This window comes from Lethenteron reissneri, chromosome 3, assembly GCF_015708825.2.
Source record: "Lethenteron reissneri isolate LAM-NWPU_2019-01 chromosome 3, ASM1570882v1, whole genome shotgun sequence".
NCBI classification, from domain to species: Eukaryota; Metazoa; Chordata; class Hyperoartia; order Petromyzontiformes; family Petromyzontidae; genus Lethenteron; species Lethenteron reissneri.
Genome location: NC_083781.1, coordinates 12,169,561 through 12,186,955, shown reverse-complemented (window position 1 = coordinate 12,186,955; position 17,395 = coordinate 12,169,561). Strand labels below are relative to the sequence as shown.

Sequence of the window (17,395 nt, the reverse complement as noted above, 5' to 3'; positions counted from 1 at the left end):
GGGGTGTAGTCGCCGCCATTTTTCTTCGCAGGGGGAGAGGGATCCGAGGGTGAAAGGCGGCGCCGCTCACATCGCTGCGGCCTTTTTCCACCACCCCCCCCCTCTCGCTTTGGTTCCCATTTTAACAAACTTGGTTGTTCGCTCGCCTCTTTAATCAAATACGTAACAACACACTCAGGACGAATCCGATAGCTTCACGGGGGTTTGAAGGGGGCAGTGCGAAATGTCGGCGCAGGCGCAAATGCGGGCCATGCTGGACCAGCTGATGGGCACGGCGAGGGATGGTAAGTGCCGCGGAGCGAGAGAACTTTCCTTAAGTTTCTCCCTCGATAGGCGAGGGGAGGCCGGGCGGGCGGACTGGGTTGAGGGGGGGGGGTTCGGCAGTGACTCGATTGCGAGTAGGCCCCAAAATTTGACTCGCCCCTCAGTTCAAATGCGCCACCTGTGCTGGGTTTATGCTTCTTAAATCGTTGCGATGTGGCGGGAGGTGTTCGTTAAGGGCCTCGTGTGTGAATTGTCGATCGAACGTGTAGATTTGACGAGAAGTGGTTAACATTTGTTTTGTTACGACAGTTTGCGTGGGCCACTAAAAAAAAAAAACCCGCGCGTTGCAAGTTGAGGGCCCGTTGTGACATTGGCGATACGGCGAACGCGGTTAGGATTGAGGGTTTAAAATAATTGGGGCGGTAATTGTAAGCGATTTAAATTGTAAAGTGCGTATGTTTGTAATGACACTTGTGGAGAAAATTGTGTTGAGCTCCCCCTTGTAATGTAGGTGGCTAATCGATGGTTGTAATTGGCTCTACGTGTTAAATTAAAATATATAAATTGGCTCGTTCACAATCTGTCATGTCCGTATAATATTTTTAGTTCCTTTTGTAATAGAGTTCATTTAGAATGGATTACTTTATAATCTCGTAGGGTTTCAAACTATCAACAACTTTGTTGTCAGTAAACTAGATAATAAATACTGTTATGAATGTATTGCAATCGTTAACAATTAATGATAATGGGCAATTTTATAATCAAGTGGTTAATTTGCCAAATTTTTTGTTAAACTCTCAGCCCCTTGATTGTCCATTGTATAGCGCTTAACGTTGGGTTTGAGGAAGTTAATTTATATCGCCTAATTGTATCGTGGACTCGATTCTGGCTACGGGATAACCTCCTTGGGTGACATCTGAACCGATTTTAGGACCGACTTTGCCAACCAGCGTGGTGTGAAACGTAGTCAACCTTCGCGACCGACACAGCATTGAGTTTGCAAATTACTTTGATGACCCTTATTATTGGGTAGCGATGGTTAATTTAACAAACCGTCATGCTTTTTTAATGTAGGTGAGCCATCACAAGCTCTGTATGCGTTGCGTGATTTTATCTTCATTAAAATTATATTCAATTCTCAAACCTTAACACAGTACACTTGCTATGTAAAAATAATTATAAAGCCATTGATATTGTTACTCGTAACATAAAAAAACATATTGGCAACATTTTTTACAAATCCCTAGTATTTTTCCAGATTTGTTAACGTTGGTAATTTTTCAATACAATAAACACGCTGGGCTGCATGTTCTTGGCACTCAACAACCATCCCATAGCCGGTCACATAGTCGTGTGACAGCACAGCATACTCTTACTCGTTTCAAGATGTAAGGAATTCTATAGCACATCAGTGAACCATATGTTGCTGATAGTTGTGTGGACTGCACATGTAGCTTGGACCGGCTCCGTGAGCTTGACGCTCATCAGCTGAGCCTTAAATTGTTTGCACAATTAGCCAAGTGCATCTCGTGGTGCGTGGATGTTGTAATAGCAGCCGAGAGCCACCACTGTTAACGTTCTAAAACCGAAAATGGAAAAAAGTATTCTGTAATATTTTAGTATCAATAGGTTATTTCCCGTGCTTTGTCGGTGTGGTATTGTGGGATCACTGCTGCTGCTCCTGGTGCTGATCTTTATAACTGAAGGGTTTCAGCGGTACATGTTAGCTCCTGCTTTCACATAGCCCGCCATCTAATGATATCAATATGGGGGGGGGGGGCGTGCAAAGAAAGAAGCCTCTGCCATCGACCCACCTCTTGCCAAAACGCCGCGCGCTCAGACAAGGCAGCATCAACCGATACAGTGTCAAACCGACTAGGGGAGGGCATCCACCCACCATGGTAACGTTATGGATTCAAGGTGCGGCGATCTTGTACTGCGACGCAGTACTTTCGGTGCTGTGGGCACTGCACAAACGACGTCCTCCCGCTGCCACTGGAAAACGGCTGTGGTGGTGTGTGAACCAGACCTCTGAGGTCAATTATCGCAATTACGTGAATCGTAATGAATTGCAATCGCGGGTGTAATTGTCATTTCAGCTGACGTTGCCCCGATGACTTTCAATATAGTTGACTTCATGACTGGTATTCACCCACCCAGTGCAACCAGTCGTCACTGATCCGTTGCTTGGACGTACCTTCAGGCTAGTGGTTCTCACTGTACATGCCTTTAGTCCCAGCATGGCACCTGCCTTTTTTAAATGCAAGTTACGTGGTTTCTCTGTCGGTCTTTATATTTCAATCTGTGGCAATCACGTTAGTAGTGTGGTATAGTGTATTGAATATGGGCTGCAGTTATGCTGACAGAGGACTTGCACCAACATCGAAATGATGTTGACCTTCGCCTTAACTACGTTGCGTGATCTGTTAGAAGACATGGTAGGTCGACATTCCAGGCAGTGGTCTTAGAACGGATAGGGAGAAAAGCAGAATGGTCAAGTGGCACAAAGATGACTATGATGACCGTTTTTAATCCATGTGCTACATACGAAATGTGAGTGCAAAGTTTGAGACATTGAAATGCATACAGGAAGTTTACACAGATATACTGACCATCCCCCAAAGGGCAGTGTATTTCTACTCTCTACTCATCACCTTCTAAAAACTAAATCCTCCCTGCATGTTTTCCATATATGTATTATGTTTTGAGATGCTGTCTCATTTAAACAATTTATACATCCAAAAATTTTTTTGGGTAATTTATTCATGTTAACCAATTTTCTTGCCAATTGAATAGGCACAATGGAAATTCTTGTGAATGATCATAACCATTGTGTCATGGCCTTGGACATTTTGCAGCAGTGTGCATCCAAAGACAATGCCTAAGAGTTGACATGTGCACCCCAATTCCTTGGAATCTCCATAATGAGTTACACGATAATATATTTACACGATAATATATTTACACGATCTAACCCAAGAAAAACCCTTTATTGTTGATAATATTGGTCGCGAAAGCCTACGTGTTAAACTCCCTTGCAATCTGACACCTTTGGGTTCCAGTTTCAGCAGCTTCTGCTATGAGCCCTCCAGGTTATGTCATTGGAGTATGACGTACGATTGTTGGGCATGGGAAATTCAACTGCGACAGTCTAAGGCCATGCTCTGCAAGGAAAATTTCAGGGCAGTAATTTCTGGCAATCATCATCATCGGCTATGGGTTTAACCATGAGCGACTATGCCAATTTGGATGTGCAACGGAATGTAGTGACGGAATTTTCTGCAGCCAATCAATGCCATTCCTCGGTGAAGGGTGTGTATGTTGAATAAAGATTGGTCTACAGACTATAAATGACCTGTTGATTAGGGATGTGTGGTAGGCCTAGTACTAGTCACAATATGATTATGGATGGAGTAGGCCTAGAACGAGTCACTAGTTACCAGACAAGCAAACAATGAGAAGGCTTTATCCCATGCATGCTATATTTGGATGCCACTATTTTTTTCGGGTTTCAGAAAGTGACGTCGGACGGTCACGTGTGTTCCATCTCAGATCTGATTGGACGTTGCTGCTCCGTTGCTCACTAGGTGCTGCTTGCATCGGAATTGTTCAAATTTTGGACAGTGAGACGTTTACGGTGGGAAAAGCTACGCATCTATTGCCGGTGGTAATTGCCGGCAATGATTGCCCTGAAATTTCCCAAGTGGATCATGGCCTTAAGGATTGGAAGTTGCACGGAGATAGGAATAACTCGCCTGTTGCTTTAAGGTGCACAAAATCATTTTGGGAGGGAATTTTAAAACTGGTCTTTGGTGGTCATGATGGAGAGGAAGTCTCGCATTCAAATTCCGTGAGGTGTAATGCGTGAGGTGCGTTGCGTGCTTCCGTGGTTCAAAGCCGCAGAAGTGGACCGGGGTGGGAGTGCAAGGACTGCAGCTTGAGAACCACTTGCCTAAGAGGCCTAATTTGACATTTTGCTATATGCGTGACACAATTTGAAACAAATTACTCGCATTGCAGGTTCATTGGTGCAATTCTTTTCATAGTTATTTCTGAGCACTGCTGCCTGTGTGAGCCGATTTGCCGATCTAGTTTATAAACACCTTGTGCCAAATTCTCCAGCTCAAATAAGGTAGTCAAATGTTGCATTTGGTTTTTGAATTTGCGGACCTATGTGGCCCAATTCCATTTCAGCAGTTTAAAAAGACAACATTTCATTTCATTCTCTTGCGATACCTGCATCCGCATTAAAGTGAGGTCTCACCTTACCGGTTTAATAGGGTATCGGTCGATTCCTAGTTTGGAAACAAACAAATAAAATGCTGCCACAAGATATGATGTGCATGCTTAAACCCTTTCCGCAGACAAACTGTACATGTGTACGTCCTTTTATTTTTTTTCACGAGACAACCTATTGATGGCAGTGTGCAGTTTCATAGCTTAATATTTGTTGGCCAAATTCTGTATACCTATTAAACAATTGTGGCCCCCTTGTTTTATTTGCAAAGGTTCAGTGTATCTTTGCCTGCCTACCTCAGTCTGCAAGGAAAAAACAGAAAAGCGTCACATTCGCCGAGCCGTGAGTCATGCAAAAAAAATAAATTTTAAAGCTGTGTTATGAAATGTGGAAAGTGCTTCGTGATTCCGTCGAATTTTACGCTCTAGCGTAAAAAAAAATGAAAACACCGATGTGACCGTTTTTGTGAAAAAACACCCTGGTAAAAGAGTTTACAGTTTCAACATACGTTGCTTGAAAGGAGCCGTAAACTCGAGAGAGTGCAACTATTTTTATTTGCTCTCGAAAGCCTAAAACTTCGCTAAGTTTTTTTTTTATATGTGTAAAGCACTCTGGACATGCCTAACGTGTTGTTGGTTGAATCGTGTACAATGTTTGCCGTTATTGGATTGTGTCTACTTCTGACTACGTGTATCACAGGTTTGTGGCTGACAACGTTTTTCCTTTTTAGTGTTCTGCGTGAGGTATAAAGTTTGTGCAGCTGACCAGATAGTGAAGACGTGAAATGGTGTTGTGTGCGGCAATCGCAGTGTGTATTCTATCTTTAACTTTGTGTTTTCCTCTCTGACATTGTGTTCATTATGTATTCAGAGGCATCCTCCCTGAAAAAAAAACTTGCATCACACCTAATATATTTTAAGAACACTGATATTTACACATTTTTGCCTTGGAAATGTTTTCATACAAAATGTGCATGATGAGTTTTTTTACTGTTTTGTATTGACATTAAACATGTCATTCTGCTGGATTTTTATGGCCTACACAACAGCTGTCAAAGGGTGTGAATTCCCTTTGTTAATGTTTTACAGTCCATGTATTTTTCTACGTAACTATATCCCAAGGCAATAGCATATATACCCTAGTGCAATCAACTCACAATTTTGCCTCGATCACATATCAAAAAGCAGAGCTTTGTCCCTGCCGTCTGTAACAAGGACGGTGCGCGATGTATGACAGTGCATCCGTTATGAATGGTGCAATGCAAATTGCGCCTTTCTGTCTCCCTGCTATGTAGCAAAGTGCTGCTTCCGTATGAGATGTTGCTGAGAAATTGAATCGTATTTAAAACCCATTGTTGCAGGTGACGTCAGTCGACAGCGCATTAAATTCACAGACGATGTTGTCTGCAAGAGCCATCTCCTTGACTGCTGCCCCCATGACACGCTGGCGGGAACTGTGAGTACAGGCTCTGCCTTGGTGCTTCTGGCACCCAGACAACTGTGAGTTTTCTTAAGGGGAGAATTGAGCAGGTTGGTAAAGGGTTGGCTACGTACACGGGTAAAGGAATTATCCCACCAAAAGTGGGAATATTTCAGAAGGAATATGCAAGTCGGCATTAAACGAAGTGATCGATTAATATTAATTGTTACCATCATGGTACATGCAACACATGTGTAGCAGTTGATTATTCACCATTTGTTAAATTTACATGTAAATTGAATCTAAAGGCTAATGAGAATGAACTCGACAGACGAATGCAAATTGTGACAATTCACCAAGTTGATATGGGGTGAGTCATCTCAAGCACGCTGAACAAAAATGCTCAAAACAATCAATAACACTGCCTTAAAGGAAAACAATTATAGTAAGGCCACATTTTGGGTATTGGCCCTTCGTAGCACGTAAATGATGTGGCAGTGTTAAGGTTTTTGTTTATTGTGCTTGTGCACCACAGCCAATGCAGCATCATAACATGCACAACAAAGCAGGGTCATGCAATTTGATGATATGTTTAAGTCGGCATTTGCATTGTCTGTCGGTGGACAATAATATCGATAACTTGTAGACATATTTACAAGTGTGGGACGTTAGTTCTAAAATGCACTGTTCTCATACAGACGGTGATTATATTTCCTGCCCAATATAAATATTGTCGTCTTGTGTAAGTATTAAACAATGTTTGGCTTCTATTTCAGAGAATGGATTTGGGAGACTGCCCAAAGACGCATGATCTTGCTCTTCGTGCTGATTATGAGATAGCTTCAAAGAAGAAAGACTACTTCTTCGAAGTGGATGTAAGTATACATTTCATTCATTGCTTTTGTGTATGTGATGAAAATATATTTTGATAAGATAATTATTCTCACAAAAATTGGTCCAGAAGGCCAACAGGCTGATGGACCTAAGTGTTATTTATCTATTGGTGGTGACACAGATCTTTATTATTTCCTATTATTCAGCAAGACAGGGTGTTCATTATCACAGTTTTTTCTTTTGTACTGAATGAGTCCACAGTGTTTGTGGAGGGCTATTGCCTTTTACACCAGATAACCCAGCAGCATCTGTATGCCAAACCTTACTACGATCATGACTCAGAAATGTTAAACCATTCTGTAGTTTTCTGCTGAAACAAATGATCCCGGAACACATTTCTCCAGAATGCTCATAAGCTGATGCACCTACATTATATTTGTATATTTGAAAATGAAACACCCTCTTGTATGTTGATATTCTCACAACTACGTAACGCAATCATAAGGAAAATCCTGCTTGATTGGCATTAAAAGTATACGAAATGACAAGGCGAAAATCGTGTTCAAGCTATGCTGAATTGGTTTCTTAAATGTCTCTAGCCGACATTTTGCAGTGCTGGAAATGACTCGTGCAATTGTTTCTGTTGCAAGGCTATGAAGCACTTGCAGTCGTTCATTGCTGACTGCGACAGGCGAACTGAAGTGGCCAAAAAGCGCCTGGCAGAGACCCAGGAAGAGATCAGTGCTGAGGTGTCTGCCAAGGTAAGAACCCCTTAAAAAGTAGAAACCTCACAATACACACAACGCCTGGTTGGGCTTTCGGAATGCAGGTAAAGTATTTAATACAGCGGTGTCGTTTCCCTGCGCAGATACTCGTGTGAAACATGCATCAAAGAAGTTAACAAACGTGAAATGCGAAATAATATCTACATACATACATGAACTGGAAATCCATGACATTAACAATGTAGTTCTAATTCTTGTATTGCTAAAGTAATATGCAACCTATATGAAACCTTCTGTTTGTATATATTCACCATCCTGTGTCGCAGGCTGTCCAAATCGAGTTTAAAGATTTTATAAAAACGAGGTTGTAAAAAAAAAATCATTTTTTTGTGTTGCATTTTCCATTCACCCACTGTTTTCCTTTGTAATGGAACATTCATTTTGGTGCAGTCATTGTGATGGTTGAAATGACGAGAGATGACTGGTGTGGTTTGCGATAAGAGGGTCCCAGTTTGGTTGAAGGGAAAAGTGTACAAGATGGTGGTGAGGCCGGTGCTGGGGCACAAGAAAGAGGGAGGACCAAGCTATTGTAGTCACACAGATGAGGATATTGTGGTGGATGTTGGGTTTGACAAGGAAGGATAGGGTCAGAAATGAAGAAGTGAGAGGAAGACTCAAGGTGGTAGAAATCACCGAGGAGATGAGAGAAAAGGCTGGTATGGTTCGGCCATGTTGAGAGACAACAGGAAAATTATGTGGATCAGAAAGTGCGAGTGATGCAAGTGGAAGGAAAGAGAACAAGAGGAAGGCAGAAGTAGAGGTGGGGGCGATATGGTGCAATCGGACACAGTGGCCCGAGGAGTGGGAAGAGAGATAGTGCAGGACAGGGCAGCGTGGAGAAGGTTTGGAAGGGCAGCGGATCTCACATGAGTGGGACAATTGCATGGAAAAAGAATATTGTTTTTACTCTCTTGGGGACACCGGGAATTAAACTGAGTATCTCAACTCATGCTCCATGTGATATCCCCCCCCCCCCCGTGCAGGCTGAGAATGTGCATGCCATCAACGAGGAGATCGGCAAGTTGCTTGCCAAGGCCGAAGCCCTGGGCGCTGCAGGCAATGTGGAGGAGTCCCAGAACGTGATGGACGAAGTTGAGAAAGTTCGACAGCGCAAGCGTGACGCGGAGGTAAAGACAGGCCCCTCACTTCCTCGCCAGCATTGGCACAGTCGTATGCCAACGGGAACCACAGCCATGACAAACATTCCTTTCACAAGCGGCAAGTCCTATACGTTAGTACAACAGTTGTGGATTAATTTTAGTGCGTAGGTTTTCACAACCAATTGTCGTCTGAGTTAAGCTAACAGTTGTCTCAAGCTTTTGCTAGGCACTACTCGTGAAGAGAAAAAGTGCTCAACACGTGGCCTAACCTGTAAGATCACACATGGTATTCATATTTAATAAATCCTGGATGGCCACCAAGATTTGAAATCGGTAATGCAACAACAGTCTTCACTTGTATTTATGTAACCACAAAAGGATTCATCTATTGATTCTTATGCTCGTCGATAGTATAGGCGAGTTTGTATTTAATGGCTTATTTATCTTGTATTTGAATTATATGCACATTTAGGCATGGAGCAAAGACAACTTATAATGAAGTTAAAAGGGAAACCGTATGAATGCCACCATCAAAATGAGACGAAAAAATAATCGCATCTACAATCAGACTGCCGATCTCAAATTCTTGAAACGTGGCTGGGAAGATTTTTGAAACATGGCTGGGAAGAGTCGATCGTTGCATAACCGCGCCGCTATTTGTTGCCCGCAGGAGGAGTACCGCAACTCGATGCCAGCGTCTAGCTTCCAGCAGCAGAAGCTGCGCGTGTGCGAGGTGTGCTCCGCCTACCTGGGCCTGCACGACAACGACCGGCGCCTCGCCGACCATTTTGGCGGCAAGCTGCACTTGGGCTTCATCGAGATCCGGGAAAAACTCCAGGAGCTCAAGGTGTGAAGCGACGCCCCCCCCCCCCCCCACAGTTATCATTTCACATTTGATGTTGTGCTTACATATGGAAGAAAATGTCTTGTAGCACACGAGCAGAAACTATTCGTACGTTTCAATGACCAGAAGTGATGAGAAGATGAATGGTTCCGACTCAAACTGTTACACTGTTTAACTGTGAGTTGTGACTTGCCATTTCTGCAAAGTGGCATATAAATGGTATCCAAATCTCGTATACATACTGCGGTCTGTTTTGGTCTTTGAGCCAGAGCAGAAATTGGTACTGCCTGAGGTGGCAAACGTTTATTCGTACCAATGTCAGCAGGGTTTGTCAGTAACAATGAATTGTCGATAGCATTCCATGCAGATTCAGTTTGATTGACTTGAAAACATAATTCGAACCACTAAAGTTTTGCAACCTTGGGTGTACTGACAACACAAATATCTGGTCTTGACCCATAGGCTATTTGACCAGCACTTTAACGGGGCAAGAAATGGTTACGAAGTGGATGTTACAGACCCTGTGAGTCTTAATTTGTGTGTTAGTAGAAAGGCTGTTTTTGCCAATATTCGGTGTGAAAATGTGTGAACGTGTAACTGTATATGGCTTATAGATTAAAAAAAACTTACCATTAATAATAGTGATTTTCAATAAAACAATGGGTTTCTATAGCTGTATCTGCTTGAGTAGGCAATGTGTAGATTAAATAGTAAATTGGAATGTGATTTTTCTTTGTGAGTTTTCAACTGGTTTAATTTAGGAGTTTGCATAATAATATGTTATGGTAACACTAAAATTAGAAGCGGTACAAGGACTCCATGTATGACTCATTGTTTGAGTTCCTCATGCTTGTCTTTTGCTATTTGGTAGTTGATAGGCAGTCGGGGACTAATTTAAACACTCACTATTGTGCTTTTTCCATTGTTGGTGGTGGTTGTATGGATATTTTTGACAACTAACACGCAACTTGTGTATGTTTTGTCATCTTAATTTAATTTATTCTGTTTCATGTACGATCTTTTTCTACGTAAGCTTTTTCCATCTGTATTTTATGCTTTGTCTTCCTTGCGAAAGCGAGTCGTCTCGTATATATATACACACAATTGAGCGCAAACCCTGCAGTCAAGGTGACCCTGCCGTAAAGCTCTTAAGCCCCGTTTGCTTTTTTTTATCGGCAGAAACTTGTGGAGGAGAAGAGGGACAAGATCGAGCAGGACCGTATGAGGAGGTTGGACGAGAGAGAGCGCGAGGACAGACCACGGAGGAGGCGAGGCAGCAGCCCCACAACACCGCAATATAATCTGGCTCGTGTGACGGGGCCAGTGACCATCGCAAGCAAATGCGTCGTAAATAAATACATAATTTGTCGTATTTGTTAAGTTGTTCAGCTGCACTAGTATCATCTCCGTTTTAACCCTCCTTGGTTTTGTGCTTTTGTGTTTCTGGGCAGGTCGAGGTCTCGATCTCGGAGCCGCGAGTACAGGGCGTAAGTTACCACACCCGTAACCCGGAAACTAAAGAGCTCTCTTATCTGGTAGCCGCATACTTTAGGCTGTCCAGTTCTGCCGGACAATATTTTAAAGCTTAATTCGTGGAAAAACAAAGACTTAAGTCGTGGCCCACACTACGTTGAGAAAGCGCCACCATTGTTAATTCTAGTGGTGCTCCTGCAATGTGACCGCCATAGGTATAAATACAGCTAATTCGCGACATGCAGTGCAATGTGAGAATTGGCTCATTAAGCCGATGGAGGTCAGTGCAAGCTGGGGAATTAAAAGCAAATGGCTACGCTTGGTCTGGGGGGAGGACCGTTTCAGAAGGGTATCGGAAGTTGTCTGTACAGGAACAGATTAAAACTCCCGCACTGTCTAGCATTGATCTGCCATTGCTGTGATCTTGGGTTCACGTTCAGTTTTCAGTTTCCCATGCTTACGACTGGGTTCTCACTTTTAGCGAAAGGGTCTTAATCCATTCGCCAATGACTTCACAAAATCCATTCGATTAAATGATATTTTTTCACTTAATTTGGCAAAATAATCATCCCTAAGAATTGCAAATTTTGGTACGATCCTCTTGCGATTAACATTTTCATCATAGCAGAAGTTGTGGGAAAATGTAAAGATGTGAAATCACCTGAACGGATATCGGAAGAGTTTGGGGATCATTCTTGAACACGGGGGGTGATCCACTGCTCTGTTATCCTTCCAAATGGATGCTTTGCAACGGTACAATAACATTTTTGGAAAAGAGGAATTTAAAAGGAAATTGCGGCACAGCAATGCATCAACGTCACGTTGGTAACATTGTTAAGTAGTATCAATTTCCTATCAGGGTTGCGTTAAAAAAATTGCAAATGACTAGCTACCACTTATTTTAATTGGCGTATATTGCCCAAAATAGACGTGTATTTTTATCACCATTTAACTATAAGCATTGTGTGTGGTTGTGTAAAGGATAGGGAAGTCGGTTGGCTCTTGTTTTGTTATCGCTGCCTGAAAAGAACAGCTTTGTTTATTTTAGTGAGTCAAAAACTGCATTGTAAGCGGGCATGAAGCATCCCATATTTACCTTGGTTCTTGTTACCGTGCCCTTACCTGCACTATAACCGCAAATTTCAAGAATACCATATTCTTAAGAAAACACAATTTAAAAAAATGGTGCCATGGACTCATCACGAGGCAACAACGTGGGATTTGTTAACAATAACATTAATTTCTTCATGGTGGATTTATTTGTGGTTTGTTGGTTCGAAATATATTCTGTATGCAATACAATTTGGATTCGTAAAGTGTACAAACACAACTGCATCTGAAGGTACTTTACAGACTTTAGGGTGGCGGTACACAGTGGGAGAAAAGGTGATCGGAACATGGAATTTAAAATCCAGAACACGAATTAAGGAAATATAGAGATAGCAGTGTGGACAACCCAGGGAAGGGAATTTACAGACCTCGGAAGCGGCAGATAAACAGAAACCACCCCCATTGATCAGGGGTTGACTGAGTCACTTGAAAGTCTTGGTTCCTGGAATAGAGGGGAAGTAGTCAAGAAGGGAGGTTATTGTCAAAATGGTCTTAGGAGATATCACACATTTTTTTATGTGTGTGACATCGGCGGGTCTCTTGTTGTTAATCTGAAATTGGATGGCGAACTATTTGACCGACTTGAGTGTGACAACATAATATTACAGTTCGTCGCATATCTGACTCGCTGTGGGGATGAGTTATAGGCGGATGCGTTGAAAGGTGCGATATGTCAACATCTATATAAATTGACAGTTTCACCATCCACAATACTGCACTGGGTCTGGGCGGTTAACCGATGCAAGTCAGAAATGCGACGATTTATCGTGTTTGCTCAGTGCGTGTAAAACGCGAAGGCAGTGGCATGTTGTATCGTCTCGAAGTACAAAAACACTTTATACTTTTCTAACGGGGTCACCTTTTTCCCCCATGTGCCCCTCCCCCCCACCCATAGCTCGCGCTCCTCGGGGGAAGGACGCAGGAGGCGCTCGCGCTCGGGCTCGGCCGATAGACGGCGCCGCTCCCGCTCGGGCGACCGCCGGCGCAGGCAGCGCTCGCGTAGCCGCTCCCGCAGTCGGCACGGGCGGCACGGCTCCTCGGAGCGCGGCGCCCGCCACACGTAGCCCCGGGCTGCCCCCACCCCGGACTGCGTGTGTGCGAGACAGAGATAGAGAGTAAGTGCCGCAAGGAGTGTGCTTCAGTGTGCTGTGGAGATGTGGCGATCAATCGATAAGAACATTTTGTTGTTGTTGAGGCTCGTAGTAGGTGCGTTGAATGACGCCTGTAAGAATTAACTGTTTCATTGACTTGTAAACGTAATTCGGACCACTTAAGTTTGGCAACGTTGGGGGTACTGACAACACAAACATCTGGTCTTGACCCATAGGCTATTTCACCAGCACTTTAACGGGGCAAGAAACCGTTAAGAAGTGGATATTACAGACCCTGTGAGTCTAATTTGTGTGTCAGTAGAAAGGATGTTTTGCCAATATTCAGTGTGAAAATGTGTTAACGTGTCACTGTATATGGCTGATTAAAAAAAATTCGCCAAACAAATCATGGTTTGGTGGTGGGGGGGGGGTCGTTACCTGCCGACTACAAAGCTTCCATGTGCAGACTTGGCACATGCATATTCTTACACGTCACACAAAATGGTTTGAAATGAAGGTCGTTTTGTTCGTAACTATACTAATGGTTAAGCAAAAGAAAATGTTAATAATCTGCGGATCTCAATGAAAGATGTAACTTAAAAAAGAATTGTAGATATGTACCAAAGCTGTGTCCCCCCCTCCCCATATTTGGAAAAACCTTACAAGTTTAATTTATGAGAATAAAAACTTTAAAGTCACGCTGAATTGCATCATTGTAGCTCTCGAAGAACTCTCCCCATATGTTTTAATACAATTTAATTGAAGTTACATGACCAGAGTTCTGTGCCAAAGCATCTGACAAATTGTACCATTTCTTTTCTCTTTAATTATTCTTCAAACGCCTAATTGGACAGACTGGAATATATACAACCTAGTTAATTATCTACATTGCAAAATCTAGCAGTGTTTTTTTTTTATTTACACTTTTAATTGCGACATTGTAGACCGACATCTCCGCCTGTTGTAGGAGAGTGGAATTTCCACCTCCGGGTTAAGGGACTACCAGGGGGGACATTAACACTGCCCAGTGTGTGTTTAATGGTAGGAGGGACACGGTGAAGTGGTAATCCTTTGAAAGCATTGAATGTTTTTTCTTCGTTTTTTTTTTGCACTGGTACAGATTGTTCCGCTGAGGGACGTGACATGACGGTCGGGTGAAGACATCTCAAACCCCAGCACACGCGCTTCAGTGGCCGGACCCCATCTCCACCCCATTCCCACGTCCACCGCCACCTCCGATCCAGCATGACACGGCACATTCTCCAATCATTCGCCTCTGGCTCCCGCCCACCCCGCCTCCTGCAGTGAAGTGCCGCATTTTTAGCCACCATCTGCATTTCAGCACCCGCCACCACCACGCCCAACGATCGACCGTTGGCCACAGCCGCCACCACTTTTGGTTTTGCGTTAAGTTTCCAACAGCAACGACTGGGGGCGCACGCTGAGTGTAACGATTTTGAGTTTTATTTCTTCCTTTAACGACTTGCGAGGGCCCGCACGGCAAGGGTTCAAATAGTGCACCGTCGCTTTCCAATTGCGTGCACACGGTTCCACGCATGCCAGCTGTTTTTACCGAAGCCCGTACGATGGTCCCATTTTGCTGCAACCGAAAGTGCTTCTAGATGCGACTGGGTGAGCACCAACTCCTCATTCGTGGTGGTACAATACACTATTGGGAATTGTAAAATTGGCAAGACGTACCATTTCGACTGCTATCATGTGTGCTCAATCAAGGATCCTGCTGTACAAAATTGTTTTTCGAGATAATTGGACTTTGAAAATAAAACAATTGGTCAATATTGTAACGCAGAAATGTATTTTAGTTTGTTTTATTATTTTGAGGAGAAAACATATGCATTGTTGAACATGGTTATGTAAATGGGCTAAATATTTGCGGCTTTTCTAGTCTTAGGTGCAGCCGTTGTACATGAAACTTTATGTTAAAGACTGTCGCTGAGAATACCACCAATATTGATAGTTTAGTTTCATTTTTGTAACTACTTATGGTGAAATTTGCGTTTCACTTCATACTGTTCTATTTAGTTTTTTTAATGTACATTTAACAGTGTACCACGTGTTGTAAAAAAAATACATTTTATGTTTTGGTCATCCCATGGTTTTTACCAACATGAGTGAGGTATCTTAAAGGCTGATAGGCATGTGTTGGCTAGTGCCTTCTGGTGCTGGTCACTGTCTTCAAATGATGGCCCTCACTGGCAGCTCATGGCATCTTTTTTTGGTCAGCCCTCGAACCCACTTGGGGGGTTTCCATATTCAGAATTAACGCAGAGGGCGATTAAAATGCAGAGACGCAGTGTAAATACAAATGTATGTAATGGTTACCCAGGTCACTCGCAAATTAAAGTTCTGGTCTTTTTAAGATCTTACCTGGGTAAGCAAAACATGAAATACGGGACTGTTTGCAGGTGAGGCACGAACAAATAAAAACTATCGCTTTCACCATTAATGCTAGCTCGTAACAGAAAAATGCTTAACATTTGAGGCAGTGGTCCATTCTTCAAACGTTAAGCCTATGGTATTTTTTTCTGTTACAAAGCAGTGTTAAATGATGCACATTTTAGAGTTTTAATTTGTGCTCATGTATCAAATTTTGGTTTATAGCCAGGCTTGACAATGGAAACGCCATGGAGTTCATGCTGTAAAACGCCAGGTGGCTGTTGCGTCTTGATAACAGGATTGAGAATGTGCAACTGGCACATAGTTTCAATTTGGATCTTGGAGAAGTCAAAGGAAAGTGCAAATTCCTACAGTTAAACATCTTGGAGGAATGTGCCTGCATGGGGACGTGCCGGCCTTGTGGCGCGCGCATTGCTCATTGAAATGAAGCATTTAAGGGCGATTTGGGCTTTTACAAGATGCCCTGGCAAGAAAATACATTACAATTGTTTTTAATCTACTTATATCACCGTTGCAGGTTTGTGATGGGTTTGTCAAATAAAGATGTTAGGCCACAATTCCAAGCAAAGTGGTGCAAACATTGAATGTATGCATGTGTGTGTGTGCTCAAGAGCGAATGTTATGTATGGTGAACGTCTTTCGCACTGTGCGTAGCCAACTGTGATAATCTATACTCTTTGGTTCTTTTGGTAAAGTCGCGTAGGTATAAAATATAAAATAAATCACGACGTGATGAAATAAAAATAAATCACAACGTGTTAATCTAGTAACAGTGCTTTGCGCTACTAACTCAGGTGACCCGAGTTTGATTTCCGATCACGGCCAAGAACAGCGACGATTATCTGAATTGGTTCTAGGCCTCCCCTAGGTCGACTCAGCCTGAAATTAGTACCTGGTGCGATGTATAAACATCGCCACTTGGTGGACAAAGGCGGTGGGGCGTGCTGCTGGCCACCCACCCCCTCGTGTGCCGTGACGGGCTTCATCTTCATAGGTGCTTGCTAACAGCACTTGCCCTAAGTCAGTTAAGGCTATACGGGGGATCTTTGTGAATGGGGTCCTGCGAGTTCAAAAAGAAAACGCGAAGCTTACTGACCGCATGCGGTTTGGTTGGTAGTTGGCACATACCTACGCTGTTCTATATCCACAACTGAGTAAAGGCCTCGTGGATATGAAAGCCTCTTCCTGCCTTCTTAAAGCCATCCGCTCATTACAAGGACTTTTACTCCCTGTACCTATAGTATAAGATAAAATGTTGTGGTGGGAGTGTGGAACGTGACGCATATCGGTTTGCTAAAATGCCTCTGACCTCGCGTTTAGGTGAACAAAACTTTAGTCTCTGCATTACCTGATCTCAAAATGTGGGTCGGTATATGTTGATCACCATTTTGGAAGTGTTGCTAAATTTGTGGCACGTTTGATAAGGCGAACAATTGCCCAACAGACAAAAAAAATACTGAGCGCAATAGCAGTTGGATGGGAGCGGTTTCCATACCAAGCAAACAATTGAGGAACTGAAAAGAACACGGTGTTCGTTTTGCCTTGGCTTTTTTTATCATTGATTTGATCTGCGTTGTTTTGGTCGACTAACATTTCCTGCTGGAACTTGCCTCGAAGCAAAACGACTTGAGCGGTTTAACCTGTCTGGCGAAAGTACAAACATGGGGCGGAGCGATTTAAAACACAAATGGAAACGTTGAACAGTGGTTTTGTGGGTGCCCACACTTTACGAATAAGACGCTTTCAAAGAAGCTCATCGTGGTGTTGGTGAATTCAACGTGTTGTTATGCAACCTCTTTGGTAAGTTATCAAACTTTGGA

The 17,395-nt window shown here is 43.1% G+C and overlaps 1 protein-coding gene across 5 annotated transcripts; it reads left to right on the top strand.

Annotated features, from left to right (window-relative positions):
• On the top strand, positions 1–16,143 carry LUC7L (LUC7 like). 5 transcript variants are annotated; one of them, XM_061558576.1, is made up of 12 exons: positions 2–284; positions 4,773–4,843; positions 5,232–5,309; positions 5,862–5,956; positions 6,697–6,795; positions 7,405–7,515; positions 8,523–8,666; positions 9,310–9,486; positions 10,663–10,751; positions 10,935–10,970; positions 12,962–13,181; positions 14,278–16,143. In XM_061558576.1, exons 5-11 carry the CDS (start codon positions 6,700–6,702, stop codon positions 13,128–13,130), a joined length of 822 nt encoding a protein of 273 aa, XP_061414560.1. In that variant the 5' UTR covers positions 2–284; positions 4,773–4,843; positions 5,232–5,309; positions 5,862–5,956; positions 6,697–6,699; the 3' UTR covers positions 13,131–13,181; positions 14,278–16,143. The 5 variants fall into 5 exon arrangements, with proteins under 5 accessions (XP_061414522.1, XP_061414560.1, XP_061414550.1 ...); XM_061558566.1 differs by lacking the exon at positions 5,232–5,309; XM_061558547.1 differs by having other exon boundaries at positions 5,232–5,956.
• Positions 16,144–17,395: the final 1,252 nt, after the last annotated feature.